This window comes from Aotus nancymaae, unplaced genomic scaffold (assembly GCF_030222135.1).
Source record: "Aotus nancymaae isolate 86718 unplaced genomic scaffold, 86718_ANA_hifiasm-v0.15.2.pri h1tg000010l, whole genome shotgun sequence".
NCBI lineage: Eukaryota > Metazoa > Chordata > Mammalia > Primates > Aotidae > Aotus > Aotus nancymaae.
In genome coordinates this window covers 30098115-30118896 of record NW_026988421.1, presented here as the reverse complement: position 1 = coordinate 30118896, position 20782 = coordinate 30098115, and the positions used below count along the sequence as shown (strand labels likewise).

At 45.3% G+C, this 20782-nt stretch overlaps 2 protein-coding genes across 12 annotated transcripts in view; both read right to left on the bottom strand.

Annotated features, from left to right (window-relative positions):
• The window catches only part of SEC31B (SEC31 homolog B, COPII coat complex component), a 66042-nt gene extending 61579 nt beyond the window's left edge, over positions 1–4463 (bottom strand). For 3 of the 11 annotated variants that reach the window (XM_012439432.3, XM_012439431.3, XM_012439429.3), the window contains exons 1-3: positions 3954–4065; positions 1206–1292; positions 730–853 (exon numbers count right to left, since the gene is read on the bottom strand). In XM_012439432.3, the coding sequence (XP_012294855.2) occupies positions 730–853; positions 1206–1284 (203 nt within the window). In that variant the 5' untranslated portion in view covers positions 1285–1292; positions 3954–4065. Of the gene's footprint in view, positions 1–729; positions 854–1205; positions 1293–3953; positions 4067–4393 lie in introns of those variants that run through there. The other 8 variants (XM_012439421.3, XM_012439422.3, XM_012439423.3 and 5 more) reach the window with 7 other exon arrangements.
• A 4179-nt stretch (positions 4464–8642) lies between these two features.
• Positions 8643–14624, bottom strand: NDUFB8 (NADH:ubiquinone oxidoreductase subunit B8). The gene is made up of 5 exons (XM_021672950.2): positions 14488–14624; positions 14102–14228; positions 11714–11813; positions 11149–11304; positions 8643–8821 (listed from the first exon to the last, which is right to left on the bottom strand). The coding sequence occupies exons 1-5, from the start codon at positions 14570–14572 to the stop codon at positions 8729–8731; spliced, it is 561 nt and encodes a 186-aa protein (XP_021528625.1). The 5' UTR covers positions 14573–14624; the 3' UTR covers positions 8643–8728.
• Between the last annotated feature and the right edge of the window lie 6158 nt (positions 14625–20782).

Below are 20782 nucleotides of genomic sequence, written 5' to 3'. Positions count from 1 at the left end.
TTTTCTGATGATATAAAAATTTGGAGACCATTGCTTCAGATTGTAAGCCCCACCTTTATAACCTTTAAAAGAACAGCACAATAATGGAAAGAAGGTAAGCTATGGACTCAGATAGGCCTTGACTTAAATCCTAGCTTCTCAGAGTTTCAGTTCCCTCCTATGTAAAATGGAAATACGGTACTTATCACTTAGGCTTATTATGACGAATAAATAAAATGTACAGAGCTTCTAGTACAGCGTCTGGCTGTACACATGTGCTCAATAAATGATAATATCTAGAGCTAGAAGCCTGCAAGAGCCACAGAATCCATGAGAACCAATCAGTGTCTAAGATCAATGAGGAGAGGATCATTCGTTCTTTTCATTGTTGGCAGAGAGGGTGATATTGTGTAAGGCTGTTATATTCAAAGAGCCAAGGGAGGAAGGAGCCAGTATCTCTGGGTTCAAAGACAGACCAGGTACACGTGGGTCCAGGCTTGTCTGAGGCATCTCTATCACATGCATTCAGCCTGACACTGCTACTGCTGCTGACTGGAAAGGTGGGGGTGGTTGTTTTTAAAATCCTTTTGCAAAATAAGCCCTGAGTTAACTTCTCTCCAACTTGGCAAAGCTCCTTCTTCCCTCACGTGGCTCTCATGAGCCCTGAAAAACACATACCACTCCCAGGATTCCTCGTCAGTATATTTATCAGGATCTTCCCTGTATACCCATCAATAGATCAGACAATACCTGCTCGAGGCAGAAAGGACTCCTTTACGTTTCAAGTCCAGAGAAGGGTCCCTGAAATCAACCTCAAATATTTCCAATGCGCCATTTGTGCTGAAGGAGGAATCTAGCTGTTGGGCAGATGTTCCTAGGCACAAGAAAAGTCAAGAGGCAGCATATGAGAAACAATATATGCAGGGATTTCAGGTGTAAGAGAGTTAAGGAGTGAAGAGGAGGAGGAATAGAAGAGAGCTAGATATACCCTTTCTCAAAAGGTAACTCCACAAAAGCAAGAAAACATGATGTACCTAACCTTGAGCCACAGTCATAGGCAGCCCTCACGTCCCCAAAACACCTAATATCCCTTTGCTTATGCTGTGAGCCATCCTACCTTCCTATGAGCTGAAAGCTTTCTCTGATGCCCAATCAATAATTCTAGATACTAAGTTCCCCTCAACCTATGTACTTTCAGTGGATCCTAATCCACAGTGTCACCATACCTGTGGCCAGATACAAAGGGTACTGGCTGGCTGGGCTCCACACCTGGACAGCAGGCCGCTCAAGTTCCTTCAGCTTCATGGTGTATCCTGCAGGTGGCAGAAAACTGACATGGCCCTTGGCCCACTGAAAATAAAAACCAGCAAACTTAACAGCCAGATCTAGGGAGCATCTGTGGACAAGAGATCTTGTTTGTCTTCTCCAAGATAGGGCATCTCAGGGCAACACAGAGTGACAAATACGTGACCATCTGCAGATCTAAGGATAGTTCATTTACCCAGTTACTGAAATCTAATGCTTTAAACCCCAAAAGATATTCAGCCACACTGGCTACCACAGGTCCAGTGGTGATAACCATCAAACCAGACAATCCCTCAGTGCTTTCTGTCCATTTCCTTGGCTTTAAATAGCATCCATATGCTGATGATCCCCAAATTGATACTACCAGCACAAATCTCTCCTCTAAGCTCCAAGTTCTTACGTCCAACTTCTTTCTCTCTTTTTTTTTTTTGAGACAGAGTCTTGCTCTGTCACCCAGGCTGGAGTGCAATGGCACAATCTCGGTTCACTGCAACCTCTGCCTCCTGGGTTCAAGTGATGCGATTCTCCTGCCTCAGCCTCCTGAGTGGCTGGGATTACAGGCATGTGCCACCATGCTCATCTAATTTTTATATTTTTAGTAGAGAAGGGGGTTTTACCGTGTTGGCCAGGCTGGTCTAGAACTCCTGACCTCAAGTGATCAGCCTGCTTATATGCAATTTCTAATCAAATATTTCCCTGGATATAGCAGATACCTAACGTGGGTTGTAAACTTCCATTTTAGTCTGTCTAAAATGGATTTCTCTATTCTACCATCTCTTTTGTTTTTCTTTTTTTCAGAAAGGAGCAAAGTCACAATCTCTTCTATTCTTCCTCCGGTTTTCTTCATCTTGGTAAATGGTTCCACTATTCACCCAATTGCTCAACCCAGAAGCCTGAAAATCCCTCTTGATCCTTCCTTCTCCCTCTTTCTCTTCTAATCCATCATTTAGTCTGATTTTACCTACAAAACATATCTTAATCTGTCTACTTTTCTCTATTTTCGCTGCCAACAGCCTTTTTGATTATATCATCTCTCACCTGGATTACTGCAACAGTCTCCCAACTAGCTAACCACTTACTACTCAAGCTATTACCCAATTGACTCTTTACACAGCAGCAGGAGTGAACTTCTAAAATAAAAAATAGGATTTTGGCATTCTATGATTAAAATCTTTCAATGATTTCTCTCATACACAAAATAAAATCCAAACTTCTTTGAGCCCTGCCCAAAGGCTCCAGCCTATCACTTCATCTTTTGATTCTTCTCCTTATTCATTGTGCTTAGCCATGCTAGCCTTTAATTTCCTGACACTTCCTTAGAGCCTTTGCAAATGCTGTTCCCTATACTCTGAATGCTCTTCCCTTCACTTTCTACATGATTGGCTCCTTATCTCTTTCTGGGCTCAGCTTCTCACTTCCCAGATAAGTGAACTACCGAATCACAAACAGTCTCAATTTTTTTCTTCCTAGCAATTTATAATTACATATTTATTTACATTTACATTGTCGGTCTCTTCCACTAATATGCAAGCTCCATAAGAGCTGGCACTGTGTCTGCTTTTGTTCGCCACGTTGTGACTAGTTTCCAAACAAACCTTTGGCATATGGTAAGAACTCGAATGTAGACATCCATTTTAACTCTGTGGTCTCTGACCTAATTCTAATGTTTATTCAAGGTCCCATCCCAACAGGCTAGCAAAGAGGTAGAAAGGATTTTTTTAAAAGATTACACTGGGCCGGGCGCGGTGGCTCAAGCCTGTAATCCCAGCACTTTGGGAGGCCGAGGCGGGTGGATCACGAGGTCAAGAGATCGAGACCATCCTGATCAACATGGTGAAACCCCGTCTCTACTAATACAAAGAATTAGCTGGGCATGGTGGCGCGTGCCTGTAATCCCAGCTACTCAGGAGGCTGAGGCAGGAGAATTGCCTGAACCCAGGAGGCGGAGGTTGTAGTGAGCCGAGATCGTGCCATTGCACTCCAGCCTGGGTAACAAGAGCGAAACTCCGTCTCAAAAAAAAACAAAAGATTACACTGAAGTTGAGAAAGCCTGGAACCTACTGTGACCTGCTTGAATAAGCTATAGTCAGATCAGTCTCACCTACAAAAATAGGATATAGTATTACTTAATCTCTAATGTACTTTACAGCCTGAAGAAAGTTTAAGGCTGCCCGTTAAGCCAAGATTTCCAAGGGACCTTTAAACACTGGTGGCTACTAGCGGGTATCCTGTGACCAGCTCAACACTCTGCTATACAGTCACTAGTGCCACCTGCTGGTCACGATCATTTTCAGGCTTCTGGGGAAAGCCCCTAATAACAAAAACAGGAGCTACGATAAGGAGCTGTGCATTTGATGTGTATATCTCATTTAATTCTCTCAATGGTCCTATTACGTAAGTAAGTACTACGATTATCCCCACTTTCCAGAGATGACAACTGGCTAGGTCAGGATGTGAACCTTCATCAGCCTCAAGAGCCCGTATTTCTAACCACTGTACTAGTCGAAACTAAACCAGAAAGTGTTTAAATCGCTGACAGTCTAGGAATTGGGAAAATGGGCTCTTAATTCACATTGATCAGAGGCATCTGTTACAAAAAGTACCCCCACCGGGGTCAGACTGGCCATGGGGGCGTGAGGGGGAGATAACCAAGGAAATGCTGAACAGACCTGCCACGCAGGAGGCCACCAGCTACCCTTGGCAGTCCAGTCCCTAGGAAGGACGGTCAACACAGCTTCTTCCCCGCGGTCGCCGAAGTCCGGCGCGCCAGGGTCAGCAACGACAGGCCTTCCCGCCCGGCCCAAACGCAGCGACACCCGGCGGGCCAGGTCAGGACCGAGGCGGACGGGAAGGCGCGAGGGCAGCGCTGAACAGGGAGACCCGCGTCGGGCTGGGGGCTCCCGTGCGGCAGGGACAGCAGAGCCGGATCCAATTCAAGAGCAGGCGTAGCGGAGGCCCCCGGGACCAGCACCCGCGGGCAGGGCAGGCGCGGGCCGGGGTCTCTGCCGCGAGCCGGCTCCCCTCGGCGCTCTGCCAAGGAAGGAGCAGGGCTCCGGGTCTCAGCACAATCTCTGGTCCCAGGGACCCCAGACCGGCGGGGCGAACCAACCTGTGCGGAGGACCCCGGGTAGGGGTCAGGCGCGGCGGCCGGAGTGGGTCCTCTCACGCAGAGCCGGGCGCTGTGGACGGCGGCTGCGGAGGGCCAAAAGCGGCGCGGACCCGGCAGGGCTCCGTCGCAAACACGCTCCGCGGGCGCAGAGCCCAAGACCAGGACAGACCCACAGAGAACGTTTCCAAACGGGATTATAGCTTTTAACCAGGTCTCCCTCACCTGCCTGTGATTTGCGCAGTGGGTCAGACCTGGACCAGTAAGTTCCGGTCTATTTGAGTTTCAGCCAGGGAGAAGACCCGGCCCTAGCCCCAGGAGTGGAATCCATTTAGTTGAAAAAGTAAAAGCAATCGAGGCTGTAAATGGCAGTCAGTGATGCCCTGCAGCCCAGCAGAAACTGGTGCCCAAACACTTGGTTGAATTAAGGGCTCTAAGTGTGTGTGGGGTAAGACTACAGGGCCAGGGGCTTTCTGAAATATTTCAGGATCATAGGAGGGTTGTTATCCTTTGGAGCTGCAAGAACACAGGTGATATTCCAGCAAGGAGGAAGAAGCCAAACCGGTCAATAGGCACCCTGGAATTTCCTATACCATGAATGAAAGCAGGAGGGTATTGGATGCGGGTTGTGGAGTTCCAATTCAATTCTGCAGATAAGTGAGAGTTACTGAAAATTACGGGATAGGATTCAATAAGATAAAGAATATTGGCCGGGCGCGGTGGCTCACGCCTGTAATCCCAGCACTTTGGAAGGCGGAGGCAGGTAGATCACCTGAGGTCGGGAGTTGAAGACCAGCCTGACAAACATGGAGAAACCTGGTCTCCACTAAAAATACAAAATTAGCCAGGCGTGGTGGTGCAGGCCTGTAATCCCAGGTACTTGGGAGGCTGAAGCAGGAGAATCGCTTGAACCTGGGAGGCGGAGGTTGTGGTGTGCCGAGATCGCGCCATTGCACTCCAGTCTGGGCAACAAGAGCGAAACTCCGTCTCAATCAATCAATCTATATCTATATATTGTATTTTGGGTCTAGCAATATGGAACCCCTGCAGAGCTGAAGGCAGGGACTCAAATTAGGACAATCTATGTACCAGGTGATGAAAGCCTGGATTAACATAGTGGTGATGATTATTGTAAAGGAGAGCTGGACAGGCTCGCCTGGCTGCTAAAGGCTTCAGAGCCTGGTAGACTAGAAAAACTGTGGTACTCTCTTAGTAGAGCCAGAGAACAGCCAGGCGCAGTGGCTCACGCCTGTAATCCCAGCACTCTGGGAGGCCAAGGCGGGCAGTCACCAGGTCGGGAGTTCAAGACCAGACTAGCCAACATGGTGAAACCCCGTTTCTACTAAATAATACAAAAATTAACTGGGCATGGTGGCTCATGCCTGTAATCCCAGCTACTTGGGAGGCTGAGGTAGGAGAATTGCTTGAACCAGGACCCGGGAGGCGGAGGTTGCAGCGAGCCGAGATTGAGCAACTGCACTCCAGCTTGGGCTACAGAGCGAGATTCCATTTCAAAAAAAAAAAAAAAAATAGAGCTAGAGAACTTCAGGTGAGGAGGGGGCTGTGAAAAGATCACTTATTTTTTATGTTGAAGAAATTGTGCCACTTCCAGATAAAAATGTCCTGTAGACAGGCTGGGGACGGTGGCTTACACCTGTAATCCCAGCACTTTAGGAGACCTTGGTGGGTGTATCATCTAAGGTCAGGAGTTTGAGACCAGCCTGGCCAACATGCTGAAACCCCATCACTACCAAAAATACAAAAATTAGCCAGGCATAGTGGTGCATGTCTGTAGTCCCAGCTACTTGGGAGGCTGAGGCATAAGAATCGCTTGAACCTGGGAGGCGGAGGTTGCAGTGAGCTGAGATCACGCCACTGCACTCCAGCCTGGGCGACAGAGTGAGACTTTGTCTCAAAAAATAATAATAATAATTCTTTTTGGCCTGGCATAGTGGCTCACACCCATAATCCCAACACTTTGGGAGGCCAAGGCAGGAGGTGGATTGCTTGAGCCCAGAAGTTCAAAACCAGCCTAAGCAACATGGTGAAACTGTGCCTACAAAAAATATAAAAATTAGCCAGGTGGTGCACACCTGTGGTCCCAGCTGCTTGGGAGGCTATGGTGAGAGGACTGCTTGGGTCTGGGAGGTAGATGCTGCAGTAAGCCATGATCACACCACTACACTGCAGCCTGGGCAACAGAGTGAGACCATGTCTCAATATTAATGATAATTATTTTCACCTTGTATTGTAACTGCTGGTCTGCTATGTAACTATTTGAAGGTGATTACTTTGTCTTGCTCAGTTTTATATCTCCAGGGCCTGTGTTTGATACATATTAGACACACAGAAGTTTGTTAAGGAAATTATTAATGCTATAGAGAATGAAAACAGCTAAAAAGCCAGTGGGGGCCAGGTGCAGTGGCTCACACTTGTAATCCCAGCATTTTGGAAGGCTGAGGTGGGTGGATTACCTGAGGTCAGGAGTTTGAGACCAGCCTGGCCAACATGGTGAAACCCCGTCTCTACTAAATATATACAAAAATTAGCCAGGTGTGGTGGCACACACCTGCGATCCCAACTACTTGGAAGGCTGAGGCAGAATCGCTTGAACTTGGAAGGTGGAGGTTGCAGTGAGCCGAGATTGCACCACTGCACTCCACCCTGGGCGACAAGAGTGAAACTCTGTCTCAAAAGAAAAGGAAAATAGATGCATGAGGGCCAGGTACAGTGGCTCCTGCCTGTATTCCCAGTGCTTTAGGAGGCTGAGGCAGGACTGCTTGAGGTCAGGAGTTTGAGCCAGCCTGGGCAACACAGCAAGATCCCATTTCAACAAAAAATAACATAGGTTTTGTATCAGGTCTTGTACCAGTAGTCCTAGCTACTAGGAAGGCTGAGCAAGGAAGATCCCTTGAGCCCAGGAGTTTGAGGTTACAGGGAGCTGATTGTGCTACTACACTTCAGCCTGGGGAACAGAGGAAGACCCTATCTCTAAACAAAACAAAAAAACAGATGCATGAGTTAGACTCAAAAACAGAGCTTTCCTCTAAGGCTGTTACAGGAGTGTGGATGAGTCATTAAAAGTAATGAAAGCTATGAACATGTTCAATAGTAACTCACTGAACTGTCCTCTAATTCATAAATACAGGTAATGTCAATTTATTAAGATACTATGATTCAGAAGCTACTCTGGAATAAGAAATATTCGTATAACAGAAATAAGATCAGAGGCAGTCCCAGCCTTAGGCAGACAGAACAAAAAAAACCCTATTAATCCTGTAATATATTTGAAACACCTTAGAGCACAATTTTTTTCAACTAACCACTATTATTAAGGAGGTTTTTGTTTTTTAGGCAGTCTTGCTCTGTCGCCCAGGCTGAAGTACAGTGGCAACCATCTCACTGCAGCCTCTACCTCCTGGGTTTAAGCGATTCTCCTGCCTCAGCCTTCAGAGTAGCTGAGATTGTGAGCATTTACCACCAAGCTCGGCTAATGTTTTGTATTTTTAGTAGAGATGGGGTTTTGCTATGTTGGTCAGGCTGGTCTTGAACTCCTGGCCTCAAGTGATTCACCTGCCTCGGCCTCCCAAAGTGCTGGGATTATAGGCATGAGACACCACGCCGTGCCACGGTTTTTTTCAAGACAGGGTCTTGCTGTCTTGTCCACATTGGAACAGTGTTGCAAACACGGCTCACTGCACCCTCCTGGGCTCAAGTGATCCTCCCACCTCAGCCTTCTGCATAACTGGGACCACATGTGCATACTGCTGTGCCCAGCTAATTTTTTTTTAAAACATTTTTTTTTTGCAGAGGTGAGGTCTCATCATGTTGCCCAGGCTGCTCTCCAAGTCCTGAGCTTCAAGCAGTCCTTCTGCCTCAGCCTCCCAAAATGTTGGGATGATTATATGCATGAGCTACTGCACCCAGCCTAGAAAGGTTTTTTATGGGAAATAAATGTTGTTCCAACTTGGGAAGTCAGGAACATTTCTTCCTTGACCCTGTAAATGGGAAAAGGAGCGACCCTTAACACCTGCCACACAGCTAAAACCCTTAAGTACCTTCAAAGCCCAAGTGAAATTAACAAATTCACATCTTGTGCTTAAGCACCCATCCACCCCACCCTCCTATCCTTTAAATTTCATAATAAGAAAAAAGGGAAGAGGGCAGACATCAAGCAGAAAAAAAGGGAAAAGGATGAGGTTCCTCAGGGCAGTGACTATTCCTGGGGAATGAGGCACAAATACCACAGCACTGAGTTTTATTAGGGATTTAATTAAGGTTAAATTTCTAGGAATGAGGGAGTCCTAGTTAGAGGGCACAAAAGCCCATGAAGCCTCCTCAGATCTCATAGTGAACCACCGGCTTGGGTTCTTTGGAGGGATCGCCACCTCGTTCCAGGTACAGATCATTGTAAGGATACTGCTTTGGTGCCTAAGGAAAAAACACAGGTCAGCAAGAACATACATTCTCCAGTCAATACCTGGCTACACCCCACTCTGAGTTAACAGTCATGCATGGTAAATAGGTACGCAGTAGCCTCTGGTCAGACCCTGCTGGGCTAGGATGGCAGGAACAGCACTCCTCTTCCCCACTCAGCCCAAGGCAGAGAGAAAGCCTAAACTGTAAGAGAAGTGGTGCCTGCACTATGAGGGAGAAGGAGAAACGGGGAGGGAAGGGGGAGAGGGAAGGGGGAGAAGGGGGAGAGGGAAGGGGGGGAAGGGGGGAAGAGAGGGAGGGAGGTAAAGAAAGAGAGAGTGTTAGAGTCAGAGGCAACGCTTTCTAAATGAGACGATGCATCCATCCATCCCACTCTCTCTCGGGGTCGAGACAGACTCAATCTCCTTTAAGTCACTCAGCCTCTAATGGCTCCACCACTAAAGTGGCCCAGCAAATGAGGCGTGCAGGAGCAGTGGTGGGGGAAAGCACAGAGGAGACAAGGCTGGGACGTGCTTTAGGGGCTGCTGGCTTTACCAACAAACAGCTGTCAGAGAACACAGCTCAAGGGGAGGAGAAAAGGGTGATATGCTTACAGAACTGAAAAATGGAAGAGCCACACTGTTTCTTGCTCTTCTGAAGTGAAGTTAGTGCTCACCCCAGCCCTACGTGCATTCTCCAGCATGGAGCCCCTGGGGCTTGGTGGGAAGGCTCGTGTCAGTGCACACAGACATCCCAGCTACCTCCAGGACATTGATTGTCTCTGCAGAGGTAGCACTGGGCAGCCAACTGCAAACACAGCAGCCTCCCTGCTTTCAGCCACTCTCCTTCCAATACATCCTGGAGACTACTCCCAGATTAATCTTCCTAAGAACTCAGCATTCATTATGTCACTCTTCTGTTTGAAAACCCAAAATGGCTCCCTGCCACCTAGTGACAGACCAAGTCATCACTGTATCCCCAACCGCTAGCAGGGTCTGCACCTGGTACATAGTAGAGGCTCCATAAATATTTGTTGAATTAATGCTTTATTACGCCACCAAGTCCAAATCCCTTAGCAATGAAATAAAAGCTGTCCAACCTAACTGATCAACTCACCTCACAATATTTTTTAACACAGTGATTTCCAAATCTAGATGCACATCAGAATTACCTGGGAGCTTGTTAAAAATATTGTTTCTAGAGCCCTACTGTGATGTTTCTGAATTAGGAACACGGAGAAGTGGGGCCTGGGAATCTGAATTTTTAGGTCTCCAGTAAACCAATGCAGCTGGTTATCTAGGAACTATCTTACACATCTATTTTACTCTAGCTAACTCACTCTCCTTTTCCTTGTTTTCTTTCTTTCTTTTTTCCAGACAGTCTTGCTCTCTCCCCCAGGCTTGAGGGCAGTAGTATGATTTCAGCTAACTGCAACCTCTGCCTACCGAGTGAGTTCAAAGGATTCCTGTGCCTCAGCCTCCCAAGTAGCTGAGATTACAGGTGCGTACCATCATGCCCAGCTAATATTTTTGTATATTTTGTAGACACGGGGTTTCATCATGCTGCCCAGTCTGGTCTTGAACTCCTGAGCTCAAGCAATCTGCCCGCCTCAGCCTCCCAAAGTGCTGGGATTACAGGCACGAGCCACCATGCCTGGCCTCCTTCATTGTTTTCTCTTGCCCCAAATGTTTTCTCCAACTTCTCACCACCCAACGCCTTTTTGGTGTGTGTATTAGCTCTAGCTAACCCTTCTCCTTGACAGTAACTCATACCGCTAAGCATATACATTCACTATAAACATATATACACATAAATTGTGCAGAATTCCCATATATCTGTTCAAATGTTGCTCATGTCACTTATCTAAATTTTCTTAACTAAACTTCCTGAAAGCTAGAGAAATCACTATGTCCTTTACATTCTCCAAAATGTAAGTCTATGCCTCTAATAGACACTTAATTGCTTCCAGTATATTATAGGAAGTGCCCTTCACATTGTCTAACAAAGGATAAGATTTTAGCTCAAGATTCCTTAACTCTATTGCGAAAGATCACTTAATGAAATATTGTTAGTAAATATAATCCCCAAATGGCAACTCTGGAGACCAGCTGGTTTCCACACACTAGTTGCTCATCTAGTCTTAAAGTATCTACTCACTCACACTGGTCCAAGAAGTAGAGATGGAGGAGTGCTCCACTGGGTAAGGCCCTCCTATCTTCCTATCTCCTAGGACTCCGGGAAGCCAAGCTTGGTATTGATTGGATTCCTACCCCAGAGACTTCACTCCCTCAGGAAATGGGGCTAAGCAAATGTGCCTAAGGGAGCACTTCTCAGATACTCACCACAGGCTGGTAGACAGGGTACTTATGCCCTACCCAGAACATGAACGTCATGAAAGCCACGAAGCCGAAGAGCTGCTTACACATGTCATTCCAAGAAATAGGTGTGGGGGATGTATCCACACGGTTCCTGGTATACATGTCTATATCCCAGTGCATCTGAGGCAGAAAGACAAATAATTGTCACATACTACTCTTCCTGCAAAATGCAGGCAAGTCCAGAGTGATCAGAGCCCAATACAAGGCTAGATAGAAGCATTCTACTGCCCTAGCGCAATGTTCTGAGGCACACTGCCCCACAGGATTGGATGCTGGCCTCTCCCTAGGTTCTGCTGAATAGGGTCAGCTCAATCATGGAAGTGCACAACTTTCACAATACAAAGCTTTCATTATTCCCAGACATCCCATTCAGTGTGCCACATGCAACCTCAGATCTCACATCACTGGACCTTGCCTCCTTGAGCAGAAAAGCTTAGTATTATTTAGTTGAAGAAGTGCCATCTGAGCTAAAGAATCTCCAAGAAGACAAAGGGAGAAGAAAGGTCAAATGAGATACGGTCTTTCTTACCGTTTCACCCCAGTTCAACCTCAGGTCTGGTTGGTCCCAGTCATACCATGGATCCCTCTCATGCTGTGAGCGGTCAGGGAGCTTCGGGTAGTCGCCATACCTGAAAGACAGCAAGAACTTCTGGAAGGGGCTGTGAGCAGCCTTCAGACTGAATTCAGTCTCCTCATCTTAGGGATGAGAAACCAAGTGGTAGAGATAACTGCCTCACCTAAGGACAAAGGACCTAAATTTCAAGGCAAGAGCTCAAGTTCTAGTCACTTAGCACTGAACTAACCATAGAAGTCCAAATTATATTTAAAAGTTCATGGCAAACTCTAAAATAGTTCAACATATATAAACTTTCCCTGGGCCAGGCACGGCAGCTCACATCTGTTATCCCAGCACTTTGGGAGGCCAAGGTGGGTGGATCACCCAAGGTTAGAAGTTCAAGACCAGACTGGTCAACATGGCGAAACCCTGTCTGTACTAAAAATACAAAAATTAGCTGGGCATGGTGGTGGGTACCTATAATCTCAGCTACTCAGGAGGCTGAGGCAGAAGAATTCCTTGAACCCTGGAGGTGGAGGTTGCAGTGAGCCAAGATCATGCCATTGCACTCCAGCCTGGGCAACAAGAGTGAAACTCTGTCTCAAAAACAAAAAACAAACAAACAAAAAAACCGGCTTTCCCTAACCTTCTTTCAATAAAAAGAAAAAAAGTCACACAATCATGTGATATTAGAACTGAAAGGGAATTTAACAATCAGTAACAGTCATGTGCCACATAACATTTCGGTCAAGGACAGACCACATATACAAGGAGGGTCCCATAAGTTTATAATAAAGCTGACCTACACAGGTGTGCCATTTTTTATCTTTTATAGCATTTTTTTACTATACCTTTTCTATGTTTAGATATGTTTAGATACACAAATACCATTGGGTAACAATTGCCCACAGTATTTAGTACAGCAACATGCTGTAGATGTTTATAGCCTAAGAGCAATAGGCCATACCATAAAGCCAAGGTTTGTAGCAGGCTATACAATCTCGGTTTAGATAAGCACACTCTCTGATGTTCATACAATGAGGAAATCGCCTAACAACACATTTCTCAGAATGTATCCCTGTTGTTAAATGACACATGACTGTACTCTGATTCCCTCATTAGATAGAAAACGAAAAATTAAAAGTTTAGGGTCTGAATCCAAAGTCATCCAGCTAATTGGAATCAAAAACAAAAAGGGAAAAGATTGGAAAAGCATTCTTCTCATAGTAACTGTGTTCGTTGACCACCCAGTTGGCATTCATCTCCATGTCTCAAACACCTCATGGGACCCTTGCTAAGCTGGGTTTTCCCCAACAAATCCAGGTTCGTCTGACACTGACTTTGAACAAGGTTGTTCTTATCCACAACATAATAAAAAACAGGAAATGATGACAACTAGACATGTGTTACAAAATGATTGTATAACAAGACGCATAGAAACTGCTGAAACCAAAATTGAAAGAGTGATGTTAGGACAGGAAATAAAGGTGATGATAATCACTTCAGATAATTAACCATTGGGATGTTATGTGGGTACGGATACGGAAGAGGGTGGAAGGGATAGGATAATATCAACTGGAATAAGGGGGCTGGCTGTTTAATCTGCTTAATAGTTGCTATGATATCCACAGCCCTAAGAGAATTTTTTTTTTTTTTTTAAAGAGACACACGGCTGGTCGCGGTGGCTCACGCCTGTAATCCCAAGGCTGAGGCGGGCAGATCACAAGCTCAGGCGTTCGAGATCAGCCTGCCCAACATGGTGAAACCCCGTCTCTACTAAAAACACAAAAATTAGCCAGGCGTGGTGGCGCACGCCAGGAATCCCAGCTACTTAGGAGAATCGCTTGAACCCGCGAGACGGAGGTTGCGGTGAGCTGAGATCACACCACTGCACTCCAGCCTAGGCAACAGAGCGACATTGCGTCTAAAAAAAAAAAAAAATTGTGGGGGGACACGCAAATACAGAGTACTCCGTTTACAAATAAGGTTGTCATGATAGGAGTCCAGCTTCAACCTGGTCAAATGCCTGGATGACAGCACCTGAGCCCAGCAGATGCTCAATCTAAATGAAACTCGACGCTCTGGATAGAGCCAAGGAAGGTTCCTGCTATTCGGGGGTCCTCGAGGGAGCCATTAAAACCTCGGCTTCTTCATTTGAGAAAACAGCCTGAGCCAAGGAGAAAATTGAAGTCCTCTCTGCTGCAGCTGCTCACCCACCCCCTCCCACCTCCCTCCACAGAGAAAAGCACCCACTCCATTGACTCTCGAGGAGTCATGAGAAGGTTCGGGTGAAAGACTCACAGTCAAGCCACCCAACCCAGCCATCACTACTTGGGTGCGAGCAGACCCTCTCTCTCTCACCCCATGCCTTCATCTGGGTAAGGTTCGTAGTCTTCCACACGCATATTATACTTCTTGGCGGCGGCAGCCCGTTCTTCTGGGGTCCTAGGATAGGGCCCCGGGAGCATGTCCTTGTTAAGGTGGAAGGCTAAAGCGCAGAAGAGAACAAGTCAGAAGTGACCCTTCTCTCCAGCCGCTCCGAAGGCTTCAAGTCGCAGGGGCTGCAGAGATCCGAGCCCGGGATTTCGCAGGATCAGCGCGACCCTCCACCCATTTTCCGGATATATCAACGCCACCTCCGCTCCCTACCCGGACGCTGCCGACGCGGCATGCACAATCCCCCCTCCCGATACACCAAACCTCAGGCATGCACTTCCCACACTGAGGCCTCGCCCGTTCTCGCGGACCTGTCCGTGCGCCCAGCGGCACCACGTTCCGGGATGCCCTTTGGAGCCACCGGATTCCCGGGACCCCGGCCCTGGCCACCGCCATCTTCACCTTCTTCACGGTTTCCTTCTGCACATGCGCAAAGGCCCGTCACGGCGGCTGAGCCGGGCCAAACCGGACGGAGGAAGCCGGGAGTGAAGAAATGTCGAAGGGTTCAACAGGGGCGGGGCCTAAATACGGAGTTGGGAAGCCAGGGGTTGGATAGAGGCTGGCAGGGATAAGCGGGAAGAGGCTGGCAGGTCTCGTTTACATTTCAGAATGTTGTGTCATTTTTCTCCCCGAGCTGAAATCCCAGGGCTGATGGGAACTCAGAACCTCAGCAACTCAGGTTGACAGCTCAACCACCTCCCCAGGAGCTGCACTAGTGAAATGAGCCTGTCTTACTCTCTTCTCTGGCTGCTTGCTTTCCTCTCCTTCACGGGCACTTCCTTCCATCCCCAAACGTGATCATTCCTCAGATTCCGTTGGTCTTGCTTGTTCTGTTCTCCAAATCGGTTGATCTTCACTTAGACGCTAGTGCAACTCACAAATCGGCCCTGAATTGGCGGCTCCTTAGTTTCAATCCGTGTTTCCATCTGCATATCTCAGTCACCTCAACCCAACAAATGTAAAATTAAACCTATCACAAGAGGCAGCTCCCCAGAGACAGCTTAAAGTCTCAGAGTTGGTAGGACTTGAATAAAACAAATTTCAAACCGGCCCATAATGAACAAACTCTAACTCACCAGAAGAACTGGAGACATTATTATGTTTGCCTATGAATGTTTTCACTTGGGATTTGAATAACTTACACATTATAAATATGCATGTATTTCCAGTGACTTTTCAGGTTTGGGAGTGGAACCTATTATTATAAACATTTCTCAAGTATATATCAGAGCAATAAAGATGGATATAAGCTGGGAGCTGTGGCTCACCCCTATAATCCTAACGCTTTGGGAGACCTAGGTTGGAGAATGACTTGAGACCAGGAGGTTGAGACCAGCCTGGGAGATATAGTGAGACTTCATCTCTCTTTTTTAAGTTATAAAAATTAAAAGTAAATAAATACGGATATATACTACTTAATATGTAAAGTTTGGGGAGGACTATACAACAACTTGCTGTCTTGTGAATGGGCATCACTAGTTGATGTTCAGATTAATTGGACAACATCTGCATTCAACCAATAGCAAACCCTGATCTAATTAAGGTCAAGAAACAGAATTGATCTAATTTATTTTTACTGAGATCTTATTCACATGCCATAAATTCACCCTTTTAGGCCGGGCGTGGTGGCTCATGCCTGTAATCCCACCACTTTGGGAGGCTGAGGTGGGAAGATCACTTGCAGTTAAGAAGCTCAAGACCAGCCTGGCCAACACAGCCAAACACCATCTCTACTAAAAAATTCAAAAATTAGCTGGGCATGGTGATGCATGCTTGTAATCCCAGCTACTCGGGAGGCTGAGGCAGGAGAATCACTTGAACACAGGAGACAGAGGTTGCAATGAGCTGAGATCACACCACTGTACTCCAGCCCGGGCAACAGAGCAAGAGTCTGTCTCAAAAAAAAAAAAAAAAAATTCACCCTTTTAAAGTGTACAATAAAGTAATTTTTAGTACATTTACAAAGTTGTGCGATCATCATCACGATCTAATTCTAAAACATTTTTATTGCTTCCAAAAAACCCCACACGCATTAGCACATTACCCCTACTTCTACCACTAATTTACTTTGTTTCAATGGATTTGCCTGTTCAGGGTAGTTTATATAAATGGATCATGTAATATGTGGCCTTTTGTGTCCATTTTCTTTCACTTAGGATAATGTTTTCAAAGTTTGTCTGTGTTGTAGCACATATCAGTACATCATTCCTTTTTTGGTTGTATAATATTTCATTATATGAATGTACAGTACAGCATTTTATTTATACACTTATCAGTTAATGGACATTTGAGTTGGTTTTGCTTTTTTGGATATTGCGAATAATGCTGCTATGAACATTTTTGTATACGTTTTTGTCTGGATATACGTTTTCTATCCTTTTGGTTATATGCCTAGGAGTAGAATTGCTGGGTCATAAGGTAACTCTATGGTTTAACATTCTGAAGAACTGCCAAATTGTTTTTCAAAGCAGCTGTGACATGTTCCATCCCCACTAGCAGTGTGTGAGGGTTCCAGTTTCTCCACATCCTTATCAATACCTGTTATTGTCTTTTTTTATTATTGCCATGTGTGTGCCAGTGAATAGTATTTCATTGCAGTTTTCATTTGCAGTACCCTGATGACTAATAATGTTGAGCATCTTTCCATGTGCTTATTGGCCATGGTATATCTTCTTTGGAGGAATGTCTGTTCAAATCATTTGTTCATTTTTAAATTGATTTGTCTTTTTATTGTTGAGTTGTAAGAGTTCTTTATGTATTCTAGATACAATTTCCTGATCAGATACACAATTTGTAAATATTTTCTCTGACTCTGTAGGTTTTTCTTACTTTCTTACAGTGTCATTTGGAACCCTGTGTTTATCATGAAAGGGTGTTGGAGTTTGTCAAAAGCTTTTTCTGTGTCTGTTGCGATGATCATGTAGGGGCTTTTTTTCTTTTACTAATATATTGTATTATGTTGATTATAAATGATTAATAAAGTATTGATCATTACATGGTGTGTTATATTGATCATTTTCAGATGTTGAGCTGACCTTGCATTCCTGGACTAAATCCCACTTGGTCATGGTATTTAATTATTTGTATATGACGTTAGACTCATTTTGCTACTGTTCTGCTAGGATTTTTGTGTCTATATTCATAAGAAATACTGGTTTATAGTTTTCTTGTGATGTCTTTGTCTTGTTTTGATATCACAGTAATGCTGGCCTCATAGAATGAATTCAGACGTGTTCTGTTTTTTGGAAGAGTTTATGAAGGATTGGTGTTAATTTTTTTTTTTTTTGAGATGGTGTTTTGCTCTTGTTGCCCAGGCTAGAGTGCAATGGCGCAATCTCACATCACTGCAACCTCCGCCTCCCAGGTTCAAGTGATTCTCCTGCCCCAGCCTCCCAAGTAGCTGGGACTACAGGCATGCGCCATCACGCCCAGCTAATTTTGTATTTTTAGTAGAGATGGGGTTTCACCATATTGGTCGAACTCCTGACCTCAAGCAATCCACCCACCTCAGCCTGCCAAAGTGCTGGGATTACAGTGTGAGCAGCATGCCCGGCCCAGTGTTAATTTTTTAAAAATGTTTGGTGAACATCAGTGAATCCATCTGGTCTTGAGCTTTTCTTTTTCTTTTTCTTTTGAGAAGAAGTCTTGCTCTGTTGCCCAGGCTGCTGTGCAGTGGCATGATCTCAGCTCATTGTGGCTTCCACCTCCTGGGTTCAAGCAAGTCTCCTGCCTCAGCCTCCAGAGTAGCTCGGACTACAGACGTGCACCAGCATGCCTGGCTAATTTTTATATTTTTGGTAGTGATGGGGGTTTTACCATGTTGGCCAGGCTGGTCTCGAACTTCTGACCTCAAGTGATTTGCCCACATCGGCCTCCCAAAGTGCTGGGATTACAGGTATAAGCCACTGTGCCGGCCTTTTCTTTTCTTTTGAGACAAGGCCTGACTCTGTCTCAAATGGCTAGAGTGCAGTGGTATGATCTCGGTGGACTGCAACCTCTACCTCCTGGGCTCAAGTGACCCTCCCACTTCAGCTTCCCAAATAGCTGGGACTACAGGCATGCCACCATATCTGCTAGTTTTTGTTTTTGTTTTTTTTGGCCGGTGGGATTTGATAGAGACTGAGTTTCGCCATATCGTCCAGTGTGGTCACAACCTTCTGGGCTCAAGTGATTTGCTCGCCTCTGCCTCCCAAAGTGTTGGGATTACAGGTGTAAGCCACTGCGCCCAATTTCTGGGCTTTTCTTTATGGGATGTTTTTGATTCCTAATTCAATCTCTTGTTACAGGTCTATTCAGATTTTCTATTTCTTCTTGAATCAGATATTATAACTCGTGCCTTTCTAGGAATTTGGCCATTTCATCTAGGTTCTCTAATTTTTTGACATGCAATTGTTCATAATATGTCCTTATATGCCTTTTGTTTGGGGTAATATCCCTGTTTCATTCTTGATTTTAGTTCTTTAATCTTCTTGATCTTAATTTTTTTTTTTTTATTTTTAGTAAGACAGGGTCTTGCTCTGTCATCCAGGCTGGAGTGCAGTGGCATGATCATGGCTCACTGCAGCCTTCACCTCCCAGGCTCAAACAATCCTCCCACCTCTCCCACCTCAGCCTCCCAAGTAGCTGGGACTACAGGCATGCACCACCACACCAGGCTAATTTTTAAAAATTTTTGTAGAGACGAGGTCTTGCTACGTTGCCCAGGCTGGTCTGGAACACCCAGGCTCAAGTGATCCTCCTGCCTCAGCTTTGAAAAGTCCTGGGATTACAGGCATGAGCCACAATGCCTGGCCTAATTTATTTTTAATTCCCAAGGTTATGAATCAATACATTCGTGTAAAAATTCAAACATTCAGCCTGGGCAACACGGCAAAACCCTGTCTCTACAGAAAAAAAAAAAATTAGCCAGGTGGCATGTGCCTGTAGTCCCAGCTACTTGGGAGGCTGTGGTAGGCAGATTGCTTGAGCTGGGAAGGTGGAGGTTGCAGTGAACTGAGATTGCGCCACTGCACTCCAGCCTGGATAACAGAATAAGACCCTATCAAAAAAAAAAAAAAATTCAAACACTGCAGATAAAATGAAAGCCTTGATTGTCACCTAGAGCCTCAAACCCTTCCACAGAGGTAGCCTTATTATTGGTTTGATGTAGCATGGTTACTACGTAGCATAATTACATAGTTAAGCCAGTGCATTCGTTTCTGTTGCGGCACAACAAATTACTATAAATTTAGCAGCCCCAAATACCAATTTATTTTCTCACATATTCCACGAGTCCAGGTACTGGTTGGCTGAGTCCTCAGCTCAGGATCTTTTCAGGCTGACATCAAAGTGTTGGCTGGGTTGGTGATCTCATCTGAGGATCTGTGTGTGTCCTTTCCCAAGTTCAGTGGTTGTTGCCAGAATTCAGTTACTTGCATTTGTAGGATTAAGGTGCCCACTTTCTTGTTGGCTGTCACCCATGAGCCTTTCTCAGCTCCTAGAGTCCACCTGCCATTCCCTGCCATATGGCAGTTTGCTCCTTCAAGGCAAACAGGACAGCTGTGCTGTGGTTTCAAATCTCTTAGATTCTGTCTCTGACCTCTAGTCCCAATTTAAAGGGCTAGAGTGATAAGATTAAGCCCACCAGGATAAATCATCTCTTTTTGATTACCTTAAAGTTAATTGGTTAGGGGCTTTAATTACATCTTTGTCATATAAGCTAACCTAATTACAGGAGTAACACTCTATAATATTCACAGTCGTGTTTTCTTTTAAGAGGATAAATGTATACAGAATTGTGTACACCATAGGGTACAAATCTTGGGATACATCTTAGAATTGGGCCTCTCACAGTCTGTCAGAAGAACTGTCCAAATAAGCAATAGAGGTAATTAATAGGGCCTTTTATAATCAATATAGATTCAAACAATCTATATTGATTATAAAATCAATTTGATTTTTCTGCCTATATAATCATTTCTCCTATTTGAATAAATGCTTGCCATGAAACCAATGTTACCAATAGAGGTAATCAATATGGCCTTTTATAATTGTTTGAATCTATATTGGTGATATAGGCAGAAAAATCAAATGATGTTAAACAAAAGAAAACTGTCCTTGATTTTGGAAGAATTCAACTTGCTGTATATTTTTTGCCTAGGCCTTCAGGCAGCCTTTGCCCTACATCTACCAATGTGATCATTGCTTTTCCTTCTGACTTCTTTTTTTTTTTCTTTGATCCGAACGCATCCTTCTGACTTCTTTAGGTGGGTCAAGAGTTTGCTCTTCTCCCTATTCATGAGTGTAAAGTTTAATGCCTAACTGAACTTGCTTCCTTCTTTGACTCGTGTGTAGACGTGGGCACACTGGGGCAGCATTTTTTTGTGTTTTGCTCTACCAGATGATCATCCCTATCCTGTGGGACGAGTGTCTAGCCCCACTTCTTCAGGAGTGGAGTCTAGGATGCAGAGCTGCATGTTACCATTAGGAAGCGCTCCCTCAAGGCCTCGGCTCCGCGTTCTTTGTGTTTCTGGACTGCTCTCTCTCGCAGCTCATCTCTATGATTTCCGTTGTGTGTATGTTTTTTTTGTCCGGAATAGGCGGAGCTTCCGGTTCCGGCGGGGGCCG

What these genes read in the sequence shown, in the direction of transcription:
- NDUFB8 (XM_021672950.2), bottom strand. Translation starts at nt 14,572, where the DNA reads ATGGCGGTGGCCAGGGCCGGGGTCCCGGGAATCCGGTGGCTCCAAAGG. An exon ending in TACCCAGATGAAGGCATGGG is followed by an intron (nt 11,814 to 14,101) that starts GTGAGAGAGAGA and finishes GCTGTCTTTCAG; the next exon opens with GTATGGCGACTACCCGAAGC. An exon ending in GGTTGAACTGGGGTGAAACG is followed by an intron (nt 11,305 to 11,713) that starts GTAAGAAAGACC and finishes TTTCTGCCTCAG; the next exon opens with ATGCACTGGGATATAGACAT.